This window comes from Rhincodon typus, chromosome 12 (assembly GCF_021869965.1).
Source record: "Rhincodon typus isolate 14 chromosome 12, sRhiTyp1.1, whole genome shotgun sequence".
Lineage (NCBI taxonomy): Eukaryota > Metazoa > Chordata > Chondrichthyes > Orectolobiformes > Rhincodontidae > Rhincodon > Rhincodon typus.
The window spans coordinates 66,239,124-66,262,641 of record NC_063343.1 but is presented as its reverse complement, the minus strand read 5'-3'; the positions used below and the strand labels follow the sequence as shown (position 1 = coordinate 66,262,641).

At 43.9% G+C, this 23,518-nt stretch overlaps 2 protein-coding genes across 2 annotated transcripts in view; one reads left to right on the top strand and one right to left on the bottom strand.

Annotated features, from left to right (window-relative positions):
- ndufa2 (NADH:ubiquinone oxidoreductase subunit A2) overlaps positions 1–23,518 on the top strand; it is a 197,232-nt gene that overhangs the window by 127,090 nt on the left and 46,624 nt on the right. The gene's annotated exons all lie outside the window — the stretch shown is intronic.
- Positions 22,047–23,518, bottom strand: part of LOC109914128 (IK cytokine) — a 32,547-nt gene continuing 31,075 nt past the window's right edge. The window contains exon 17 of the mRNA XM_048603904.1: positions 22,047–22,458. Coding sequence (XP_048459861.1) covers positions 22,431–22,458 — 28 coding nt within the window. The 3' untranslated portion in view covers positions 22,047–22,430. The remainder of the gene's footprint in view (positions 22,459–23,518) is intronic.

Sequence of the window (23,518 nt, the reverse complement as noted above, 5' to 3'; positions counted from 1 at the left end):
TCCTCTCCACCTATCCTCTCCTCTATCCATCTTCTATCCGCCTCCCACTCTCTCCCTATTTATTTCAGAAACCCCTTCCCCTCCCCCTTTTCTGATGAAGGTCTAGGCCCGAAACGTCAGCCTCTCTGCTCCTATGATGCTGCTTGGCCTGCTGACCTCATAAGGTGGAGCAGGGCTGGAGAGGTTACCAATGTAGGGAGAAGTGAGGTCGCAGAAAGATTTGAACACCAAGGTTGCACATTTTCAAAACAAAGCATCAGGGCCTTGCAATTTATTGTGCAAAAAAGGTGACAGGTAAACAGGAACAAAACCAGAAATTGCTGGAAAAACTCAGCAAGACTGGCAGCATCTGTGGATAGGAAGCAGAGTTAATGTTTTAGGTCCAGTGACCCTTCTTCAGAACATAAATTTCCAGCATCTGCAGTTCTTTGGGGGTTTTTTTGTATGGCTAAACAGGAGTTGGTGTCAACAGCAAGTTCACGCAACATGCAACATGTGACACAGCCAGAAGAGTATGAGAATCACCAAACTTGGAGATAATGAATGCACGGATGAGCATTTTAACAAGATCCCAATGAGTCAATGAAGCACTTTTGAAGTGCATTATGGTTCCAGCTGAAACAAACACAGAGAATGCTGGAGATATTCAACAGGTCTGGCAGCTTCTGTGAAAAAAGAAGCAGAGTTAATGTTTCAAGTCTGGCTTGACTTATTCAGAACTGAAAGGTGTTGGAAAATGAAGTTTTTAAATACTTTTGACAGAGGCAGAGGCCTATTTCAAAAGATAAAGTTGTTGTTAACGGTGAAAGAGAAAAAGAGATTTAAAGAGGGTGTAAATTAAGATGTGAAAGGAAGAGGATTGGTCCTCTCCACTAAGTGCAAAGTAGACAAGACAAAACTGTGGGGGAGAAAATGTAAGTTAAGTGGAGAACAAATGTAATGCAGTCAGTTGTTGAATTCAATATTGAGCATTCAAGGCTATGAAGTGCCAAAGTGGAAAATGAAATGTTGTTCCTTGAGCTTGTGTTGTGCTTTCTTGGAACTTGAAATGTGACCATGACAGCAAAAATGGTTTAGTGAAACGGTAAAGAACTAGAAGCTCAGGATCAATCCTACGGACAGCGTAGACGTATTCCATGAAGTAGTCTCCCAGTCTGCGCTTAGTCTCACCAATGTAAAGGAGACCACATCATGAGCAGCGAATACAGTAGATTACATTGAAAGAAGTACAAGGGGAATGCTGCTTCACCTGGAAGGTGTGTTTGCAGACTTGGGCAATTTAGTGAATAGACAAGTGTTACACTTTCTGTAATTGCATGGGAAGGTGCCGTTGGGGAGTGAGGAAACATTGGGAGTGATGGAGGAGTGGACCGGGGTGTCATGGAGGAATGGCCCAGTTGATATTACTACTGGACAATTTAGATCCCAGAATGAAATCTGGCTTGATAGATCAGAAATGTATTTTTATTTATTATGACGGTCATTCACTGAAACATTGTGCCACAAGATTGCAGAATTTGTTTAACAATAAAACAAAATTTATTATACAAAAGGGAAAGAAATCAAATGATCTAAATAGAGAACATGCTTTGAAAGATCTTAAAACACAGCAAGAAATGTCTAATCTATTCCCCAACACCATCACTTCACAGTGATTAAAATCCAGAGAAATTATCATACTGTGTCAAATCGTTAACTTGACTTAATTACATCTGAGATAGTAGGAACTGCAGATGCTGGAGAATCTGAGACAACAAGGTGCAGGGCTGGATGAACACAGCAGGCCAAGCAGCATCAGAGGAGCAGAGAGGCTGACGTTTCAGGCCTAGACCCTTCATCAGAAATGGGGGAGGGGAAGGGGGTTCTGAAATAAATAGGGAGAGAGGGGGAGGCGGATAGAAGGTGGATAGAGGAGAAGATAGGTGGAGAGGAAACGAACAGGTCAAAGAGGCGGGGATGGAGCCAGTAAAGGTGAATGTAGGTGGGGAGTTAGGGAGGGGATAGGTCAGTCCAGGGAGGATGGACAGGTCAAGGGGGCAGGGTGAGGTTAGTAGGTAGGAGATGGGGGTGTAGCTTGAGGTGGGAGTAGGGGATAGGTGGGAGGAAGGACAGGTTAGGGAGGCGGGGACGAGCTGGGCTGGTTTTGGGATGCGGCAGCGGGAGGGGAGATTTTGAAGCTTGTGAAATCCACATTGATACCATTGGGCTGCAGGGTTCCCAAGCGGAATATGAGTTGCTGTTCCTGCAACCTTCGGGTGGCATCGTTGTGGCACTGCAGGAGGCCCAGGATGGACATGTCGTCTGAGGAATGCTACACTTGCCCCCACACCTCCTCCCTCACCCCCATCCCAGGCCCCAAGAAGACTTTCCACATCAAGCAGATGTTCACCTGCACATCTGCCAATGTGGTATACTGCATCCGCTGTACCCGTTGTGGCCTCCTCTACATCGGGGAAACCAAGTGGAGGCTCAGGGACCGTTTTGCAGAACACCTATGCTCGGTTCGCAATAAACAACTGCACCTCCCAGTCGCGAACCATTTCAACTCCCCCTCCCATTCCTTAGACGACATGTCCATCCTGGGCCTCCTGCAGTGCCACAATGATGCCACCTGAAGATTTCAGGAAATATTTTCATCCAAGTGCAAGCTAATGCTTTTAAATGATTTCTCTCCCTTTCATAAACCACCTGATATCAACAATCTTCCATTAACACTCTGGGGGTTTGCAATCACCTAATCTCTGACACATGCTTGATGAGGTCAGGGTTCTGGAAGGACTCTTTGATCTTGTTTTATTTTAAACCTTTTCAAATATTAACCAATACCCATATGCCACTAGTTTGGATCACTGAAGTGAAGGTGCAGGAGGAGGCCATTTGGTCCATCTTGTCTAAACCAGTTCCCTAAATGTACATCATTATTTAGTGTTATTCTCGAGCCTTTTCTCCATTCCTTTGCACATTGTTTCTATAAAAAAAAGACAACCTCCAAAAATATATTTGAGTATATGTATAAACCATCCAACTTACCATAATTATAGTCCCGGTCAGCAATGCTTCTGTGGGACAGGTGGTTTGCACACATCAAAATCCTACATGTAGCAACATGTTTTTTTTTATTCACTCTTGGGGTGTGGGCATCACTGGCTTGGTCACCATTTCTTGCCCATCCCTAGTTACCTTTGAGAAGGTGGGGGTGAGGTTCCTTCTTGAACTGCTGCCGTCCATGTGCTGTAGGTTGACCCACAATGCCCTAAGGGAAAGAATTCCAGGGTTTTGACCCAGCGACACTAAAGGAACAGCAATATATTTCCAGGTCAGAATGATGAGTGGCTTGAAGGGGAACTTGCAAGTGGTGATATTCCCATGTATCTGCTGCCTTTGTCCTTCTACGTGGGAGTGGTCATGGGCTTGAAAGGTGATGACAAAAGATCTTTGATGAATGTCTGTCGACAGTACACAATGTTGTTACTGAATGTCAGTGGAGTTGGGAGTGGATGCTTGTGGAAGTGATAAGAATTAATCTGTTTCTTTTTAGAATTTTGCTTAAGGGATAAATATTGACTAGGACTCCAAAGGAATCTGTCCTGCTCTTCCTCGGATCAATAGCAGGGGATCCTTTCTATTCACTGAGAAAACACATGGAGCCTCAGTCTAACATTCTATCTGAAAGGTAGCACCTCCAAGCAACGCAGCACTCCCCTGGTGCTGTGTTGGGATGTCAGCCTAGATTTTGTGCCTGAGTCTCTGGAATGGAACTTGAATGTATTAATGATTCTGAGCTGTAGTGAGAATACAAGAAGGAAGAAAAGGAAAAATGAAACTCAGAAAGGGAGATATTCAATCTTGCTGGAATCAGATTGATGGTGGAATCCCATCAGAAAACATTCCATGCAAAAGGACAGCTATTTGTACAATGCAGCCTGCTCACTTGTCTTCCAGTAACACTCCTGTGTTTGGCCTCTCGTATCCAGTTACATTGCCTTCTAGGGTTCAGCAGCCAAGACTAACAGAGGAAACTGTGGGCAATGAAATCCAAGAACAGACAGTTTCATTCAATCTCTTTCCAGCACCATGAGTGTGCTGTCTGTGTGTCAACGTTGACAAAATAATAGCAAGGGAAATAGTCTTCTCAAGGAAATTAGTTTCATACTGATGCAGAGTTTCTGTGTAAATCAGTGGCAATAGGCCAACAGTACAACAACAGCTTTATGTTGTTTAACAAAGCATTCCAGGATGAATTGGTGAGCTCAGTTGGCTAGGCAGCTGGTTTGTATGCAGAGCAATACCAACAATGTGGGTTCAATTCCTATGCTGGCTGAGGTTACCATGAAGATACCACCTTCTCAACCTTGCCCCTCACTTGAGGTGGGGTGACCCTCAGGTTAGACCCACCCCCAGTCTGATTGGCCAATATCTTTTGCCAAGGGTCGGCATACGTTTAAGGTGAGAAGGAAAGATTTATAAAGGGATCTGGGGCATAACTTTTTCATGGAACCAACTGCCAGAGGAAGAGGGTGGAGGCTGGTACAATTACAACATTGAAAAGGCATCAGGATGGGTACATGGATATGAAGGGTTTAGAGGGATATTACTCAAATACTAGCAAATGGGACTAGGTCAGATTGGGATGTCTGGTTCGCGCAGATGTCTAGGGCCGAAGGGTCTGTTTTCATATCACTTATTACTCTACGACTCTTATGACAGAATGGGACTGTGGTGGCTTTACCTTTAAAGAAGCATTGTGGAATAAAATTTAATCTGGAGACATGAGGGCAGATTCTTGGCCAAAGAGGTAGGTTTGAGGCAGTGTTTTAAAGGAGAGATAGAGACAGATGGACAAATCCAGAGACTAGGGCCTTGGTGGTTTAGGGAGAGTTGAGGATGGAGATAAGGCCACAATTCGAAGAGCACTGATATTTCAGGTAGGACTGGAGGATCTTGCAAGGATAAGGAGCGATCAAGCCATTGATGGGTAATTGAAAGCAAGAAGGAAAATTTTGGCTTTGTTACACTTAGGGTATGCAATAGTCTCCCTGAGCCATTGTTCGGCACAGCAAGGCTGCTTTCCCTAGCATGAGAGTCTGAAACAGTCCCAGGTATTGGGTTAGTCATTTAGATGAGGTTAGAGAAACCTCTGCCACCAGCTGGCACGGTGGCTCAGTGGTTAGCACTGCTGCCTCACAGCGCCAGGGACCTGGGTTTGATTCCACCCTTGGATGACTGTCTGTGTGGAGTTTGCACATTCTCCCTGTGTCTGTGTGGATTTCCTCCCACAGTCCAAAGATGTGCAGGCTAGGTGGATTGGTCATGCTAAGTTGCCTGTAGTGTTTAGGGATGTGTAGATTGGGTGGGATGCTCTGAGGTTCAGTGTGGACTGGTTGGGCCAAAGGGCCTGTTCCCACACTGTAGGGATTCTATGAAACTGGGGTTGCTTTCCTTATAGTAAAGGAAGGTCTGAAGATAGGTTTTCAAAATCAAAATCAAAAACTTTCTTCACACAACAATTGGCTCAGATTTGGAATGCACTTCCTGAAAGGACAGTGGTTTTGGATACAACAGTAGCCTTCAAAAGAAATTAGATACGTTCTTGAAGGAAATAAAAAGCCCTGGAACATGGGAAAAGAGAATGGGAGTGGGACCAATTGGATTGCTTTTGGAAAGAGCTAGCACAAGTTTGATGGACCAAATAACCACTATTCCATGATTCTATGACACTTCTTCAATTGGAGAGCCTTGTCCCTTTGGTATTCTCGACCTTAGAACCGTGGATATTCATTTGTTGAGTATATTCAAGACTAAAGTCAATTGATGGTTGGGCACAAAGGGAATCGAGGGATTGGTGATCAGGTAGACACGTAGAATTGAAGTATATGATGATCACTCATGATCTTATGAATTTAGTAGCAGTCTTGAGGAGTTGTACCATCCATTCCTGCTCCTATCCCTTCTGTTCTTCTTCCCTGCTGAAACCCTCATCCACGTGTTTGTTATCTCCATGCTTGACAATTCCAACACTAAAGTCCAGTTATTGACTTTTGCAATTTCCATGAACTTAGGTTTCTCCAAAACTCTGGTGCTTGTATTCTAACTTTCATCAAAATCCAATCATTTGTCACAACCTGTGCTTACCAATCTCCATTGGCTTCCAGTTTGACAATGTCTTGATTTAAAATTTATCATCCTTGTTCAAATTTCTCCATGGTCACATAACTCACTACCTCTGCAACATTCTGCAGCCTCTGAAATCCCTGCTCACCTCCAATCCTGACAATTTGTACATCCTGATTTTTATCAGTTCACAGTGGTCAAGATGCCTTCAGCAGCCTGGATCCCAAGTTCGAGAATTCTTTCCCTAAACCTCACCACCTCCATTGTTCTCTCCCCCGGTTTAAGACCCTCCTTCATAGCTTACTGATATGACCAGCTTTTAGTCACTCATCCTGATTACAGAACCTTTGGCACAGCATTATTTTATTTTCTCCAATTGTTTTTAGCTCTAGGTCCTGGGATCTGAGTGGGGAATTGGGAGGTGGGCATATAATAAAGTGAGCCTCATTTTACTGTTCCCAGAACAAGGGAGAAGTGTAATGAAACTTGGCTGGGATCTTCCTAGATTGGGGGAATTAGAGGGCCAACTTCTGTCTTGGAACAGCAATGAATTCTATCATAATCATGAAGAAGGGTCCAGACCCGAACGGTCCAGACCTGAAACGTCAGCTTTCCTGTTCCTCTGACACTGCCTGACCTGCTGTGTTCATCCAGCTCTACACCTTGTTATCTCAGACTCCAGCATCGGCAGTTCCTAACTATCTCTGAATGAATTCTATCAAACCTGAGTGGGATCTGCGCAGCCCCTAGTGCAATTTAACTGGTGACTCTCGAAGAGATCGTTAGCAATTCACGCCGCCAAGTAAGAGGTATCTTCCCCAGTTACATGTGCCTTGATCGGTCACCAGTAAGTTTGGAAGTCACTTCTCGGCTCAATCAGATGTCAAACCACGACTTGTCCATGAGTACCCACATCATGAATGTTTCCCCGACATTGTTCAGCCCACCCATTGGTCAACAAAGGGACTAGACAAAACTTGGACACACCAAAACAATGGTGATTTCATTTCAAGAGCGCTACAATGACCACAGAGTTCTTTGCGATGTCATGGAGGATGCAATATAAATCCAAGACCTTCCTCTTTCTGAGTTTCCTTGCAGCTTGAAACCTCCACATCCTTTGCAGTAAATGAAGATTAGGACTTGTGGTTGGTTGGCTCACCGAGCTGGTTTGTTGTTTTTTCGCAGTTGTTTCATTACCCTGCTGGGTAACATCATCAGTGCAGCCTCCGATGAAGCATCGGTGTGTTTTCCCACCTGGTTTTTAACCTCTGGAGTCTGTTGAGCTGGATTACCTCACTTCCGGTTTTCTTTCATAGTGGAGTGTGTATGGGGTCGAGCTCTATGTGTTTATTGATGGCTTTCTTCGTGGAGTACCAGGCTTCTAGGAATTCCGGTGCTTGTCTCTGCTTTGCTTGTCCCAGGATTTTGGTGTTGTCCCAATCGAATTGGTGGTTCCCCTTATCCATAAGCAGAGACAAGCACGGGAATTCCTAAAAGTCTGGTACTCCACGAAGAAAGCCATCAACAAACACATAGAGCTCGACCCCACATACACTCCACTATGAAGGAAAACCCAAAGTGAAGCAATCCATCTCAGCAGACTCCAGAGTTTAAAAACCAGGCGGGAAAACACACCGACGCTTCATCGGAGGCTGCACTGATGATGTTACCCAGCACGGTAATGAAACGTCTGTGGAACAACAAACCAGCTCGGCGAGCCAACCAACCTCAACACCCAAAACCTGAGCTACAGATCCATTCTAAAACCTGAGAAGATTAGAACTGTACACAGTACTCCAAGTGATCTGACCTAATTACTCAGCAAGGTTTAAACACTAGTATCAACCCATTTGGCCAAGTGGCCTTTTCTGTTGGTGAATGCTATTCATTGCTAATATTTATGACTAATACTGGGTGGAGTAATGATTTCTGATGTTAATATTAGCGCTAACACGGTGTTAATTCTTCAGTATTGAGGCTGCTCTGGGGTTAAATCCTGTTTCTAGAGATGACTCCAAGCAGTTGGAAAGGACACTAACACATGACTTCATAGAATCATAGAATTCCTACAGTGTGGAAACAGGCCATTCAACTCAACTAGTCCACACCATCCCTCCGAACAGCATCCCACCCAGACACATCCCCCTACGCTATCCCTATAACCCTGCATTTCCCATGGCTAACGCATCTAACCTACACATCCCTGAACACTATGGGCAATTTAGCATTGCCAATCCACCTAACTGGCACATCTTTGGACTATAGGAGGAAACCGGAGCACCCGGAGGAAATCCACGCAGACACGCAGTCAAATTTCATGTTAATTCGCAAACTTCAAGCCCTTTCTCCTATGACCACTGGGTAAGTAGCAAATCATTCCCAGATGTTGCTTTATGCCATTGAATCATAGACCAGCTCTTGGGCTTGTTTCCCAGGCAACCAGGACAACAGCAGGTCCCAGAGGCCCCATGGATTTGACTCAGAGACTGTACTTCCCAGGCAGAGCAGGATGAAGAACGTGCAGTCACAACTTTATACAAGACGCTGTCATTTAGAATCAATGTTTTATTCAATATTTTACAGAATTTACACCAGAAACCCATAAATGAACTAGGTCGTGATCCTACTGCTGAAATCACCAATTATTTAATATACTTTTACAGATTTCAACATATTGATTTACAGGTCTGTAAAGTTTGTGACAATTTTTGCAGGGTGTCAAATCTACAATTTTAAAGTAAAATTCTGGTTTTCAATGTGTGGGGTGAAACTTGGATTCATAATCAATCCAAGAAAGATCTTGCATTTCTGTAGCACCTTCTATTACCTCCCACAGCACTGCACAGCCAATGAAGTGACAGAGTCACCATACACCCAGTGGCTGTCTGCTCACTGGAGATGGAGAGAGGACTGATGCTGGTTTAAGCGGAGGGTCACCACACCTCAGGCAAGGAGTGAGGTTGAGGAGGTAGGTCCTTCATGGTAACCTCAGCTAAGTTAGAAATTGAAACCATGCTATTGGCATCATCCCACGTTACAAAGCAGCATCCAGCCAAGTGAGCTAATCAAACCACAACTGTGTTGCAATCCCAGCTGACAGTAAGACTGGCCAAACCCAGTATGACTCTTCTTCGGATCTTCTGATGAAGAGACACACCAGGCCTGAAATGTTAACTCTGTTTCACCATGCACAGATGCTGCTAGATCAGCTGAGTTTCTCCAGCATTCTCTGTGGTTAAATCATTAAACCTTTTAACCCAGCAACATCCCAGTAGAACCAATTGAACCAAGTTCAAGGTTAATAATTCACTCCTGAGTTGCCAAAAGTGAACTCAATTTCTCCCACATGGGATCTGACCCAATCTCTGAACAAATGAAGATCACCTCATCATGTCTGAATTTTTGACCTCTTTGAGATAAAGACTGACATGAAGCTCGAAGGGCTGAATAGCCTCAGTCTGCTCCTAAGTCTATATGGTCATATGTACCCTTAGCATTTTGAATAACCTTTTGGACGAGTTCATTGTCTTCTGTTGGCTTAAGTTCATAAACATGCAAACAAATCCCTTTTCTCCTCAACAGCTCCTGGTTTCTTGCCTTTAATAATCTCTGTTTTTAGCTCAAATGTTTAATTAATTCCCTCCTGTTTTAGTTTGTCCTTCAATGATGATACTGCATGTAAACTAGTGTGACAGGATACAAGCACTAGTCATGTCCAGATTCCATCGAAACTCAAAAAGAACACTCAGACATGAAGGAGAGAGAGAAGGAGAGAAAGTGTTTACATAGTAAGTTTCACAACCTCTTTGGTCCCAAATAAGTACGTTGAGTTGAGGAGAAATTTCTTCATCTAGAGAGTGATGAGCCTGTGAAACTCATTGGCCACAGAAAGTAGTCAAGGCTAAAACATTGTATGATTTCAAGAAGGAGTTGGATATAGCACTTGGGGGCTAAAGGGATCAATGATATGGGGGAACAGACCATTGATGGGATAATCAGCCATGATCATAATGAATGGCAGAAAGCCTCAAAGGGCTGAATGGCCTACTCCTGTGCTTATTTACTCTGTTACTATGTTTTGAAGTGATTCAATGCCAGAAACACAGTAACCAAATTGTGCCCAACCAGCTCTCACAAGCACCATCGTGTTAATGACCAAATCATTTGTTTTGGTGATGTTGTTGAGGGATTAAAAACGGCCAAAATTTTGGGAATAACCCCACATGATCTTTCTCTGAATAGGGCCATGGGATTGTTTACGAGGGTGTACAGGCTCTAAAGTTTAACATCTCACCTGAATGAAAGTACCTCTGAGAGGGTAGCACTCTCTCAGTAAAAGTACTGTCCAAGTCATAGCCTCATAGAGTTGTAGAGCACGGAAACAGACCCTGCGGTCCATCTTATCTGCGCCAATGGATATCTTAAACTGACCTAGTCCCATTTGCCAGTATTTGGCCCATATTCCTCTGAACCCTTCCTATTCATTTACCAATGCAAATGCCTTTTAAATGTTGCAATTGTACCAGACTCTACAATCTCCGCTGGCAGCTCATTCCAGACACGCACCACCCTCTGTGAGAAAAAGTTCCCCCTCAGATCCCTTTTAAATCTTTCCCCCCTCACCTTAAATCTGTGCCGTCCAGCTTTCGACTCTCCATCCCAGGGAAAAGACCTTGTCTGTTTACACTATCCGTGTCCCTCACGATTTTATAAACCTCTATAAGGTCACCCCTCAGCCTTCGACACTCCAGGGAAAATAGCCCCAGCCTATTCAGCCTCTCCCAGTAGCTCAAACCTTCCAACCCTGGCAACATCCTTGTAAATCTTTTCTGAACCCTTTCGAGTTTCAGAACCTCCTTCCTATAGCAGGGAGACCAGAATTGCACACGGTATTCCAATAATGGCCTAACCAATGTCCTGTACAGCCGCAACATGACCTCCCAACTCCGATACTCAATGCACTGACCAATAAAGGCGAGCGTACCAAATGCCTTCTTCACTACCCTGTTTGCTTGCGACTCCACTTTCAAGGAAATGTGAACCTGCACCCCTAGGTCTCTTTGTTCAACAACACTCCTCAGGGCCCTACATTAACTATATAAGTCCTGTCCTGGTTGGCCTTACCAAAATGCAACACTTCACATTAATCTAAATTAAACTCTGTCTGCTCCTGCTCAGCCCAACGGCGCATCTGATCCGTACCCTGAGGTAAGCTTCTTCACTGTTAACTCCACCAGCAATTTTGGTGTCATCTGCAAACTTACTAACCATACCTCCTATCGTCACATCCAAATCATTTATATAACTGATGAAAAGCAATGGGTCCAGCACTGCCCCTTGCAGCACACCACTGGTCACAGGCGTCCAGTTGAAAAAACAACCCATTACCATTACCTTCTGTCTCCTAGCTTCAATCCAATTTTGTAACCAATTGTATTCTGACCTTGCTCAGCAGTCTACCCATGTGGTACCTTGCCGAACTGTTAACCAGGGGCTGCAGAGAGAGAGAGAGAGAGAGAGAGAGAAAGGCAGAGAAGCTACTGACATCGCTGCCTGGGAGATGCTGACCAGAGGTTGCAGAGAGAAAGGTGGAGACAGGGGGTGTCAGTCACCAATATCGCTTACAGGAGATACTGGATGTAAAAAAAAATGCTGACGACATAAAGAAAGAAGCAGATTGTGAACTGAGGATAACCCAGACCTAGGAGCTGCCCTATGCCAGTCAGAACCACTTGGTGCCAATCAAGTTCAGAAAAAAATGTAAGAAAGATGAGGTAATGCAAAAGCCTTATTTGGACAAGGGACAATGAGGTAATGCTACAGAAGTCTCTGGTCGAGGGCCAATAAGGTAAAGACACGCGATAATTGAATTAACCTGAGCCAACAGGAAAAAGACAACATGACTTGGGAAAGAGAAGGAAAAAGGATGAACGTAAACCCTTGGGGCATGCAGCCAGCGAGAACTCTGGAGACAAACTTCTGCAGGAGCGCACCCCTCGTCAGGGACATGACGATGGCATCGAGTGCAGCATCAGGCCATTGACAGTCCCCAGCAGCCACTACAGCTATTCTGCACGGGTATTCGCCTTTATATTCTGTGACTATTCTGGAAGTGTTAGTAGCCTTTTGTGGGTGTACAAATGGGTTCTAGTTCTTTTGGGAAAATGTAGGAGTTACTTGTGTATTGTCTAATGGATAAGCCATACTAAGGTGTTGGAGTAGGTTTGTAGCTCGGGTTGTGAGTGTTGAGGTTGGTTGGCTCGCCGAGCTGGTTTGTTGTTCCTCAGACGTTTCGTTACCATGCTTGGTAACATCCTCAGTGCAGCCTCTGATGAAGCGTCGATGTGTTTTCCCGCCTGGTTTTTAAACTCTGGGGTCCGTTGCGATGGATTGCCTCACTTCTGGGTTTCCTCCGTAGTGGAATGTATATGGGGTCGAGTTCAATGTGTTTATTAATAGCCTGCTTCGTGGAGTGCCATGCTTCCAAGAATTCTCGTGCTTGTCTCTGCCTAGCCTGTCCCAGGATCTTGGTGTTGTCCCAGTTGAAGTGGTGGTTCTCCTTGTCCATGTGGATTGAAATGAGTGAGTGAGAGGAATACCTCTTCCAAGTGTTCAAGGATAATGGATATCCAAAGAACTGGGTCAGGAGATGCCTACAGGAACAGCATCAGAAAGATTCTACACGCCCCGACACACTCATCACACTACCCTACATCAGGAACACGTCAGAACTCACCACAAGACTTCTACGACCGCTCGGCATCAGCGTGGCACACAAACCTACATCAACCCTACGACAAGTGAAAGACCCACTCCCCGCCATGGACAGGACCAATGTCATCTACAAGATTCCCTGCAGAGACTGCGAGAAACACTACAATCGGACAAACAGGAAGGAAACTAACAACAGGAGTACATGAACACCAACTGGCTACAAAAAGACATGACCAATACTCACTCATCTCAATCCACATGGACAAGGAGAACCACGACTTCGACTGGGACAACACCAAGATCCTGGGACTGGCTAGGCAGAGACAAGCACGAGAATTCCTGGAAGCACGGCACTCCACGAAGCAGGCTATTAATAAACACATTGAACTCGACCCCATATACATTCCACTACGGAGGAAACCCAGAAGTGAGGCAACCCATCGCAACGGACCCCAGAGTTTAAAAGCCAGGCGGGAAAACATGCCGACGCTTCATCAGAGGCTGCACTGAGGATGTTATCCAGCATGGTAACGAAATGTCTGCGGAACAACAAACCAGCTCGGCGAGCCAACCAACTTCAACACGATAAGCCATACATGTGCCTTTTCATAATACGTAAATAAAAGAGATTAGTGGATTACAAGATGATGTGAGGCGTAGATAGAGTGGATAGTCAGAGACTTTTTCCCAGGGCGGAAGTGACTACTACGAGGGGACGTGCTAAATTGCCCTAGATTAGGTGGTTTATGGGGGATGGGCCTGGGTGGGATGCTCTGAGGGTCGGTGTGGACTTGTTGGGCTGAAGGGCCTGTTTCCACATTATAAGGATTCTATGATTCTATTCTATGATTTCACAGAATCACAGAATTGTTAGAAGAAAGCGCAAAAGGAGGTTATTCAGCCCATTGTGCCTGCACTGGCTCTTCAAATGAGCTTCATTAGCACCAATCTCCTGCTTTCTCCCCATATCCTTGCATACTATTTCTATCTAAATAATCATCTAATCTCCTCTGAAATACCTCAATTGGATCTGACTCCACCACATTTCCAGGCATTTCATTCCAGACCCTAGTCACTGAGTGAAAACATTTTTCCTCATTTCATCCTTGCTTCATTTGTGGATCAGTTTAAATCCATGCCTTCAGTCTAGTTCCTTTGTGCCAGAGATGCAGGCCATTTGGCCGTCATGCCTGTGCTACTGATCTGTAAGAATAATCTAACTCAGACTTCTTTGCATGATCCTTTCCCCAAATCCTTCAATAATTTTATTTCTTATGTATCCATTTTCCCTTTCCCAAAGTCATTATGGGCTCGCCCCTTTGTTTATGGTACGTGCTCCCAACTTCAGGTTAAAAATAATATTTCTCTAAACTGCTCTCGTTCTTTTGGCAATGATATTTCATTCATGTATCTGGCTGCCATGCCTGTTGACAGACAATGGCAGTAAGCTGTTTATATACAACCAGGACATCAAAACCAAGTCCTAAGCCAATTTATCCACATCACTGAGCAGGAACTATCAAGGCTAAATAAAAGGCTAACGTCCTTCCCATTGAGATCAGTTAATTTCACCAAGACAGAGAACTGAGTGTGATATTGGTCTGTCCCTAATCAAAACCCTTCATTCCCAAATAATGCAAGATTCTAATGTTATGCTGTTCCAATACAAATCTCACTTATATATAAAAGAAATTAATCTCTCAAAATTATGGCCAAGTTACATGTCTTCCGGAATGTTCTCTGTCTTCTCTGTCGATTCTTCTGTCAGGAATATTAACTAGTTGTGCCATTGGTACTGTTGGTATTTAGGTGCTGCTTTCTCTAAGGCTATGAGAGCCAGCGAGTCTCTCTTGAGAGCTGAGGGCTGTTAGCTTTGGCAGATAACAACTAGCTCTGGGGCTTTGTCCAACTGTCCCCTTCTTTTATACTCTTGATGACATATCAATATTTCTTACAATAGGATTTGTCCTATGTTGTCAAAACCATCAAATTTAAATTTAATAGGTTTCTTGGTATCCAAGTACCTGGTTTAGATTGATTGGTTAAATTCAAAAGCTTGTTGTCTTTGTGAAAACTGCTGTCTGGCCTGCTAACTGTATGGCCTTTCTGTATAAATGTTTCAATTCTGGCGTTCACTGTGTACTTGCAAACTTTCAAGATGCTGCTCACAGACGTCGATTTTAAATCTCTAAGCACAGAAAAAACACATCATCTTTTAAAGGGACCACGCAATGCCTTCCCCTCTAGCATATTCTCACTTCCTGACTCCCAGTCCACAAGTACTCTACCCAACTTTACAACAGGAATGTGAAAGCTATTCTATAATCTTTGTATTTATGATAGATAGCTTTAGCCAGTTAACAGGACCTGGAGAGTTCACTAGCCCCAGTAATTTGAGATAGACTTTAGGCGGGCAGAGGGTCTGTTACCAGAGGGACATCACAGATGTGGGCAAACTCAGATTTTCTCCTTTGAGCAAAGAAGACCAAATTGAGATTTAATAGAGATAATTCAAAACAATGAAGGATTTTTATATATTGGCTAAAGAACAACTATTTCCACTTTCAGGAGGGTCAGTATCTGCTTGGACACAGTCAAGATAACTGGCAAAAATAAGGGAAGGGCACACCACACACACAGTTAGCAACCCTGTCTGCCTTTGATCCTAAAATTACCATTCTTTCCCTGCACTAGACTCATTATGTTTCTCTCCTCCTCATAAAGTCATACAGCATGGAAACAGACCCTTCGGTCTAACCAGTCCATGCCGAACATAATCACAAACTAAACTAGTCCGACCTGCCTGCTCCTGGCCATGTCCCTCCAAACCTGCCCTGTTCATATACTGTACTTATCTAAGTGTCTTTTAAACATCGTAACTTTGCCCGCATCCGCCACTTCCTCTGGAGGTTCATTCAACGCGCGAATGACCCTCTGTGTAATAAAATTGCCCCTCATGTCTTTTTTAAATCTCTTTCCTCTCACCTTAAAAATATGGCTCCCAGTCTTGAAATCCCCCATTCTAGGGAAAGGACATGTACTATTAACCTCAACAAGATCACCTCCCAACCTCTTACACGCCAGTGAAAGTAGACCCAGCCTAGCTAGCTAAGATAACAAGGTGTAGAGCTGGATGAACACAGCAGGCCAAGCAGCATCAGAGGAGCAGGAAGGCTGACGTTTCGGGCCTAGACCCTTCTTCAGAAATGGGGGAGGGGAAGGGGGTTCTGAAATAAATAGGGAGAAAGGGGGAGGCGGATAGAAGATGGATAGAGGAGAAGATAGGTGGAGAGGAGACAGACAGGTCAAAGAGGCAGGGATGGAGCCAGTAAAGGTGAGTGTAGATGGGGAGGTAGGGAGGAGATAGGTCAGTCCAGGGAGGACGGACAGGTCAAAGGGGTGGGATAAGGTTAGTAAGTAGGAGATGGAGGTGGGGCTTGAGGTGGGAGGAGGGACAGGTTAGGGAGGCGGGGATGAGCTGGGCTGGTTTTGGGATTGCAGTAGGGGAGGGGAGATTTTGAAGCTTGTGAAGTCCACATTGATACCATTGGGCTGCAGGGTTCCCAAGCGGAATATGAGTTGCTGTTCCTGCAAACTTCGGGTAGCATGGTTGTGACACTGCAGGAGGCCCAGGATGAACATGTCGTCTGAGGAATGGGAGGAGGAGTTGAAATGGTTCGCGACTGGGAGGTGCAGTTGTTTGGTGCGAACCGAGCATAGGTGTTCTGCAAAGCGGTCCCCAAGCCTCCATTTGGTTTCCCCGATGTAGAGGAGGCCACAACGGGAACAGCGGATGCAGTATACCACATTAGCAGATGTGCAGGTGAACATCTGCTTGGTGTGGAAAGTCTTCTTGGGGCCTGGGATGGGGGTGAGGGGGCAAGGTGTAGGGTCAGGTGTAGCACTTCCTGCGTTTGCAGGGAAAAGTGCCGGGTGTGGTGGGGCTGGAGGGGAGTGTGGAGCGGACAAGGGAGTCACGGAGAGAAAGGTCCTCCCGGAAAGCAGATAAGGGTGGGGAGGGAAAAATGTCTTTGGTGGTGGGGTTGGATTGCAGATGGCGAAAGTGTCGGAGGATGATGCCAGCCAAGCTAGCCTTTCTTTATAAGTCAAACTTTCCACACCTGGCAACACTCTAGTAAATTTCTTCTGAACCCTCTCTAGCTTAATATTATCCTTTCTATAACTGGGCAACCAAAACTGGACACAGTACTCCAGAAAAGACCTCACCAAAGTCCTGTACAACTTCAACATGACTGTCTAACTCCTATACTCAAAGGGCTGAGTCATGAAGACCATTTCATTTATTCTTCCTGTCTCTCTCTTCCTCTCACCAAGCACTTCCACCCATCTCTGCAGCAGGTTAAATCGAGACCCCATCTCTCCACTTCAGTGGATCTCAATGATATCACACATGCTCCTTCAACAGAGCGTAGTGGAGGTCTGACATCCTGATGTTTTGGCCAATATTTATTGCACAACCAACACGGATTAAAAATAGATTATCTGGCCAATATGATGTTGTAGTTTGTGCCAAATTGGTGTCACGCCTCCGTACAGGGACAAACTTCAAAAAGACTAAAAGGCTGTAAAGCACTTTGGGACATCCAATTTCTTTATGAAATGCAGTGCGCCCATAAAACCATATGAAGTCAGAGCAGGAGTAGGCCATTCAGCCTCCTGAGCCTGCTCTGCCATTCAATAGGATCATGGCTGATCTGACACAACTCATGTCCACTTTCCTGCCCTTTTCCCATAATCCTTGATTCCCATGTAAATCATTATCATTAGACTATTAATCCAGAAATTCAGGTGATGTTATGTGAGAGGGTCATAACCATTTCTTGACTTAGCATCTGGAAAGCAGTAATCTGTGGATGCAGAGTCAATAGTAACTTCCAAAGGACAACTGGAGAAATCTTTGGAAAAGAAACAACATGAAGAGCTAGCGGACAAAGTGGGTAGCTTTTTTAAAAGGTTGGCATGGAAAGACAACTTCCTTCTGTGATACATGATTTAAACTTTGAAGTGAGTGTTCTAAAAGAAAGTGTTCCCTTAAAAACCTGAATGAAAAGGTCAATTTGAAACAAATATATAGCAACAGACTCAACAGTGAACTGAATTTATAAAAACTGCATCAGAGAAGGTAGGTGAGACTTTGGTGGGGGGCAGGGTGGTGGGGGTGTTATGTGGGGCAGAGGGCTGTTCTTTGGAGACTTAGTGGCCTCTTTCTGCACTATAGGGATTCTATGATTCTATATTAGGACAGAGTGAAACGTTTTTGATTGGCACTGGGGTGGATTGGGGAGGAATTTCAAACAATTTTGAACAAGGATCATTTTCTTCTCTGACCTCCCATGGGAATTCGATTGGGCTGGGGTCTATGGTATTTGCGGAGGGAAAAGGATGAGAAATTGGGGTGAGGTTTTGCAGAATAGGCGTTTCAGCACAGGGCAGCCTTGATGGAACAACTTTTGCTCACCACATGGTAAATGCCACTTAAAAGAAATAATTTGCCTCACTTTGCAACATTAGCTAACCTGAATCCAGCTCAACATGGACACATAACAGCAGCTACTGCCTAATCTCTATGGGAAAGTCCACTGAACCATTCAAAATCAGATAAGTATTGTCCACACGCATACTATCAGGTCAGGGTACAGCTTAGAACAAGGCAACGCCAGTTCAGCCAGATAACATCACAGCTTCATTAACACTAATCAGCTCTCCATGAAGTTAAGGTAAATAGTTGGCCTGGTGTTTACCTTTTTAAGAGACCACATTTTTGGGACTGTAAACTGAAATAGCAGGAGAGTTTTGCGATGTGAAAGTCAAAAGCTGCATATTTTATGAACTGTGCAGTATGATTTCTTTTTATCCATTCATGGGATGTGGGCGCAAGCCAGCAATTATTGCCCATCCTTTAGTGTCCATAGACAGTTGAGAGTCAACTAGATTGGGGTAGGTCTTAAGTTATGTATAGGCCAGATGAGGTAAGGATGGCAGGTTTCCTTCCCTACAGAGGCATTAGCGAACCAGATGGGTTTTCCCAACATTTGGCAGTGGTTATTTGGCCATCTAACATCATTGTTGATTTTTAAAGCAGAGAGTCTTTTGAGTTAAGGGAATTCTGCCTGACAACAGCTCTTTGATTGAGCTGCTATAAAGCTAGAAGGGTCAAGACAGCAGAAGAAAGGAACACCCAAAGCTGCAGACGGAAAGCACCCATCACTCTCTACCTCTGTGCAGGAAAATGACAGAAAAATTAAGAAAGCTTAAAAGGAAGTCATTTAAAACAAGCAAAGACCTAGGTCCACTTGATTAACTATTGAAATGAAGAACTAACATCACTCTACAGACATTAGTGTGTCATCAGTGCTAAAAACCACAAGACAGACAATCTCATGCACCCTCGAAATCTGGACTTCTGATCATTGGAAATTTGGTCATGCTGTATGTTTTCCCTCCATAGTAAATGTGTTAAACCATTGTCATTTGTGTCTTAACTATGATGAGTGTTTTTATATTTGGCAATTTTGAAGAGGTACAGATTAAGTTGCATTGTGGTAAATGAGAATTCTTTACTTTTCTCTGGCATTTGTTAAATAATTTTGTGTTATTTTGTTACAATAAATAGCTATTTTCTGTTACTGATGAAACTGTGTGAACGACCTTTATGCTGTGTAGCAGGCAGCCAGGAAAATTGGTCATTTTGGTGGCTTCATTGGAATTTCATGCATTTAGTGACAGCCTGTGGAACAGTGGGGTAAGATTATCAGTGCACTCTTCTCAGTTAAATTGTGAAAATCTGAGTTGCACCTATATCAAGAGGAGTGAGAGATACTGGTGTAGTTAAAACGCAAGGTGGATGGTTTAACTACAATGATGTCACACAAGGCCATTTAGTTCATCATGCTTATGCTAGCTTTCTGATCAGCTCTCTCATTAGTTCCACCCAATATTGATCTTTTCCTGTATTTTCCTCCAAATGTATATCCAATTCTGTTTGAAAACCCCTATTCAAATCTGCTTCCATCATCCTTTGAGGTAGCGTGTTCCAGATTATTGTAACTTGCTGCACTGAAAACTTCTCAACTCTCTTCTGGTTCTTTTGCCAATTATGATAAAACTGTTGTGACTGACCTTCCTTCAAATGAAAATTAATTGGATTGCCCTTTCAAGGAGCTGGCACAGGCTGCTGTAAGGTTACAGGCAAAGATTTAACAGAGGTGTTCAAAATTATGAAAGGCTTTGTTATGAGTGCTTGTTAGAAATTCTTTTCGAAAAGCTAGCACAAAGGCAGTGCACAATGTCCCCCTGTTACACTGTATGTTTCTACAGCAAAGGTACCAAACAGCATCTTGCGCAAGGTTACAGACAAGCATAGGATTAAAGATAAACTAGCTAGGGAAACTAAAGTATATCTTGTTTGATCTTTGAGGCAGAGATGACCATTGTCATTGTCTGCATTATACCACAAGGTGCGTGCATGACTGCTGAAGCTAGTCTGCGCTCAGAGATTCCGGTAAAAAATTTGTCAGGTTATCTTAGATGACTGTGTTTTAGAAGATTTGCAGCTTGGTGGAGAAAGTCTGGGGCAAGCTTTTAGGGAGTCAAATTCCACCTCAAAAGTCCTAAGTGGAATCTTCTAAGTGACCTTCCTTTGAAAGCTAGGATAGCACACTCTGGCGAGTGAGTGCCCAACCCAGTGTGACAAGCTCAATAAGGTGTGTTTGCTTGGCAGGCCAGCCTGGGTTAGCACCTCCGTATCTGGTACTTTGCCCAGCCATCTGATCTTTAAAAAAGTTTGCAAAGACAGTTTAAGCAAAAGTGATCAAATTTCTTGTCATGATGCTACAACACAGTCCAAATCTCCCACAAGCAAACTAAATAGGAGAAAAGGCCATTCAGCCCTTTGTGCCTCCTTTGCCATTCAATAACAATGTGGCTGATCCGTTTGTTTTTTCAATTCCATATACCCATCTTTCCCGATAATCCTTGATTCCCTTACCTAACTTACCTAAACTTGCTTCCATCACCTTCTGAGGTAGAGTTCTAAAGCTGCAAAACACTCAGAACATTTCAGTCCTGAAAGGGCAATCTCGAATGCTCCCCAGTTCTGAAGTCACCCACAAGAGAAAACACCTTTCCACGTCTACCTTGTCAAGACCATTCAGGATTTCACTCTTTTAAGCCCAGCCTGTTTCACATATGTCCAGAAGACAATCCACTCATTCCAGGTAACAATCTAGTATCAAACACACAAAATGCTGGAGAAGCCCAGCATCTGCACAGAGAGAGAGAGAGAGAGAGAGAGAGAAAGAGAAACAGAGTTAACATTTTGAGTCCAGTGTGCCTCATTTTCAGAACTGATAGGGCTTAGAAAATGAGTTATTTTATACTAAACCTCCTCTGAACCACCTCCAATGGACTTACTACAGCATTACCAACCTCTTTTAAGACCCTAGAATGAAGTCCATTTGGGCCTGGAGACTTGTCATCCCCACTGTTAAACTCAACTCTGTTGTGAGGATCGGCTTGGGGCACTTTATTGAGCTGGAGCCTTAGCCTGTAGCTGGCTGTGTTGTGAGCTATACCTGGGAACCTGCAATGCCAACACTGTACCTGAAAACGGGTACAAATTCCCTAGCAATAAACACCCTTCAGTTTGACTGGATCAAAACAAAACATGAGAGGAACTGGCTGCTTTAGAAACCATCTTGTAATACACTCAAAACAAGCTTTTGAGAAAGATTTGGGAATGTGGGACTCAGGGGATAAGTCTTTCACAGGCATGATGGGCTGAATGATCACTTCCTGCACTGTATGAAGATACATATTTCCAGGGGGAAGAGAGGTTTTGGCAAGCTGAAAACGGAAATCTGCAAATAAAACCAAAAATCTATAGCATTGACATTAATGAGTAAGAGGGCAGAGAGACTTAGACAATTTTTGTGAAGAGTGCTTATCAGAAACACTCTAATAACTGACTGGTCAATGACTGTTCTGTCAGGTGCTGATGGTCTGCTGTCTGCAGTATTTCTGATCTCTTCCGCATTCCTTCAGCGATGTACAGCAGTGATTTCAAGGTCATCAGAGTCCAGGAAGCTATGCTGCAGATCTGTGCTTTAAATGCTGTGTGAATTTAACCTCCAGGTGAAAAAAAAGTATAGACCAAGGGTCCTTGGAACATTGGCCACAAACCGCCCGTGACTCGCATGTCGATAATTAAACAGAGATTTAATCTGTTAAGCTTTTCTATGCATAAAGGACAGATGAAATGTAAAGAGGTCAAACTCTACACAGAAAGTACACATAGATTGCTGTTACAAGCTTCTTTAAACATCTCCCCTCCCGAAAAGGCTTCTCTCAAGCGTCAAAATGTTTCAAAATGAAAATCATTGCAGATCACCACCGCTGCAGATTTAATAGGGATGAGATGATTGGGCTTTTTAATCGTTTCAAATTGGGATAACTTCATCTGCTGATTTTTCTCTTATTTAGATGGAGAAGGCATTAAAAAAACCTTTCCACAGTCTCTTAAAAATTGTTGTCAATGAGCGACCAAAATCATGGAATGTAGGAACAGCAACACCACTCCAGCCTCAGTATTTCGGTCTCTTCACCTCAACGCTGTCAAACAAAATAGAAAGTAGGATTAGTCTTTCATCGCTCAGCAACTGAAAGAGGCAAAATCCTGATCTCCAAAAATATAACATTTTTTGGGAGCACATGGGACTTCAAACAATGAGGATCAGGAGCAAGAGTTAAAGAAAAAAATTCCCCAGATGGGAATTGGGGATCAGTAGAACCAAAAAAAAGTAGACAATTATTAGATCAGTCAGACTTTATAAAATTAGAACATACAGCAGCTGAGAGAAATAGCAAGAGATAAAACCACACCAGTGAATGTTGATTATTCAACGGTTGGGAGTACAGTACAGAGCTCAAATGCATGAAGCCACAGGCACATCAGCCCCAGAACAATTGTAGAAGCTTCTAAACATTAAAATTTAACTTGCATTTAAGGGGAAGCTAGATAAACACGTAAAGGAGAAAGGAATAGAAGGTATTATTGATGGGGTGAAGAGGGTTGGTCTGAGGTACACGTGGAGCACAGATACTGGCCAAGTTGGGCTAATTGGCCCATTTATGTATTGTATTTTCTCTGCAAGTGTGAGACTATCATCCTGTTGCTTTTACAGAACATCATTTTATATTAAATTAAATATCCACCAATTATGACTCATGTAGCATTTTTGTGCCACACTCATTAGCAAACAGTAATGCAACAAATAATATAGATCCCCTGTTCCAGATGTGGCCTCCTCTACATCTGGGAACCCAAGCAGAGGCTTGGGGACCACTTTGCGGAACACCTATGCTCGGTTCGCACCAAACAACTGCACCTCGCAGTCGCGAACCATTTCAACTCCCCCTCCCATTCCTTAGACACATATCCATCCTGGGCCTCCTGCAGTTGCCACAACGATGCCACCTGAAGGTTGCAGGAACAGCACCTCATATTTCGCTTGGGAACCCTGCAGCCCAATGGTATCAATGTGGACTTCACAAGCTTCAAAATCTCCCCTCCCCCTACTGCATGCCAAAACCAGCCCAGCTTGTCCCCACCTCCCTAACCTGTCCTTCCTCCCACCTCAAGCCCCAACCCCACCTCCTACCTACTAACCTC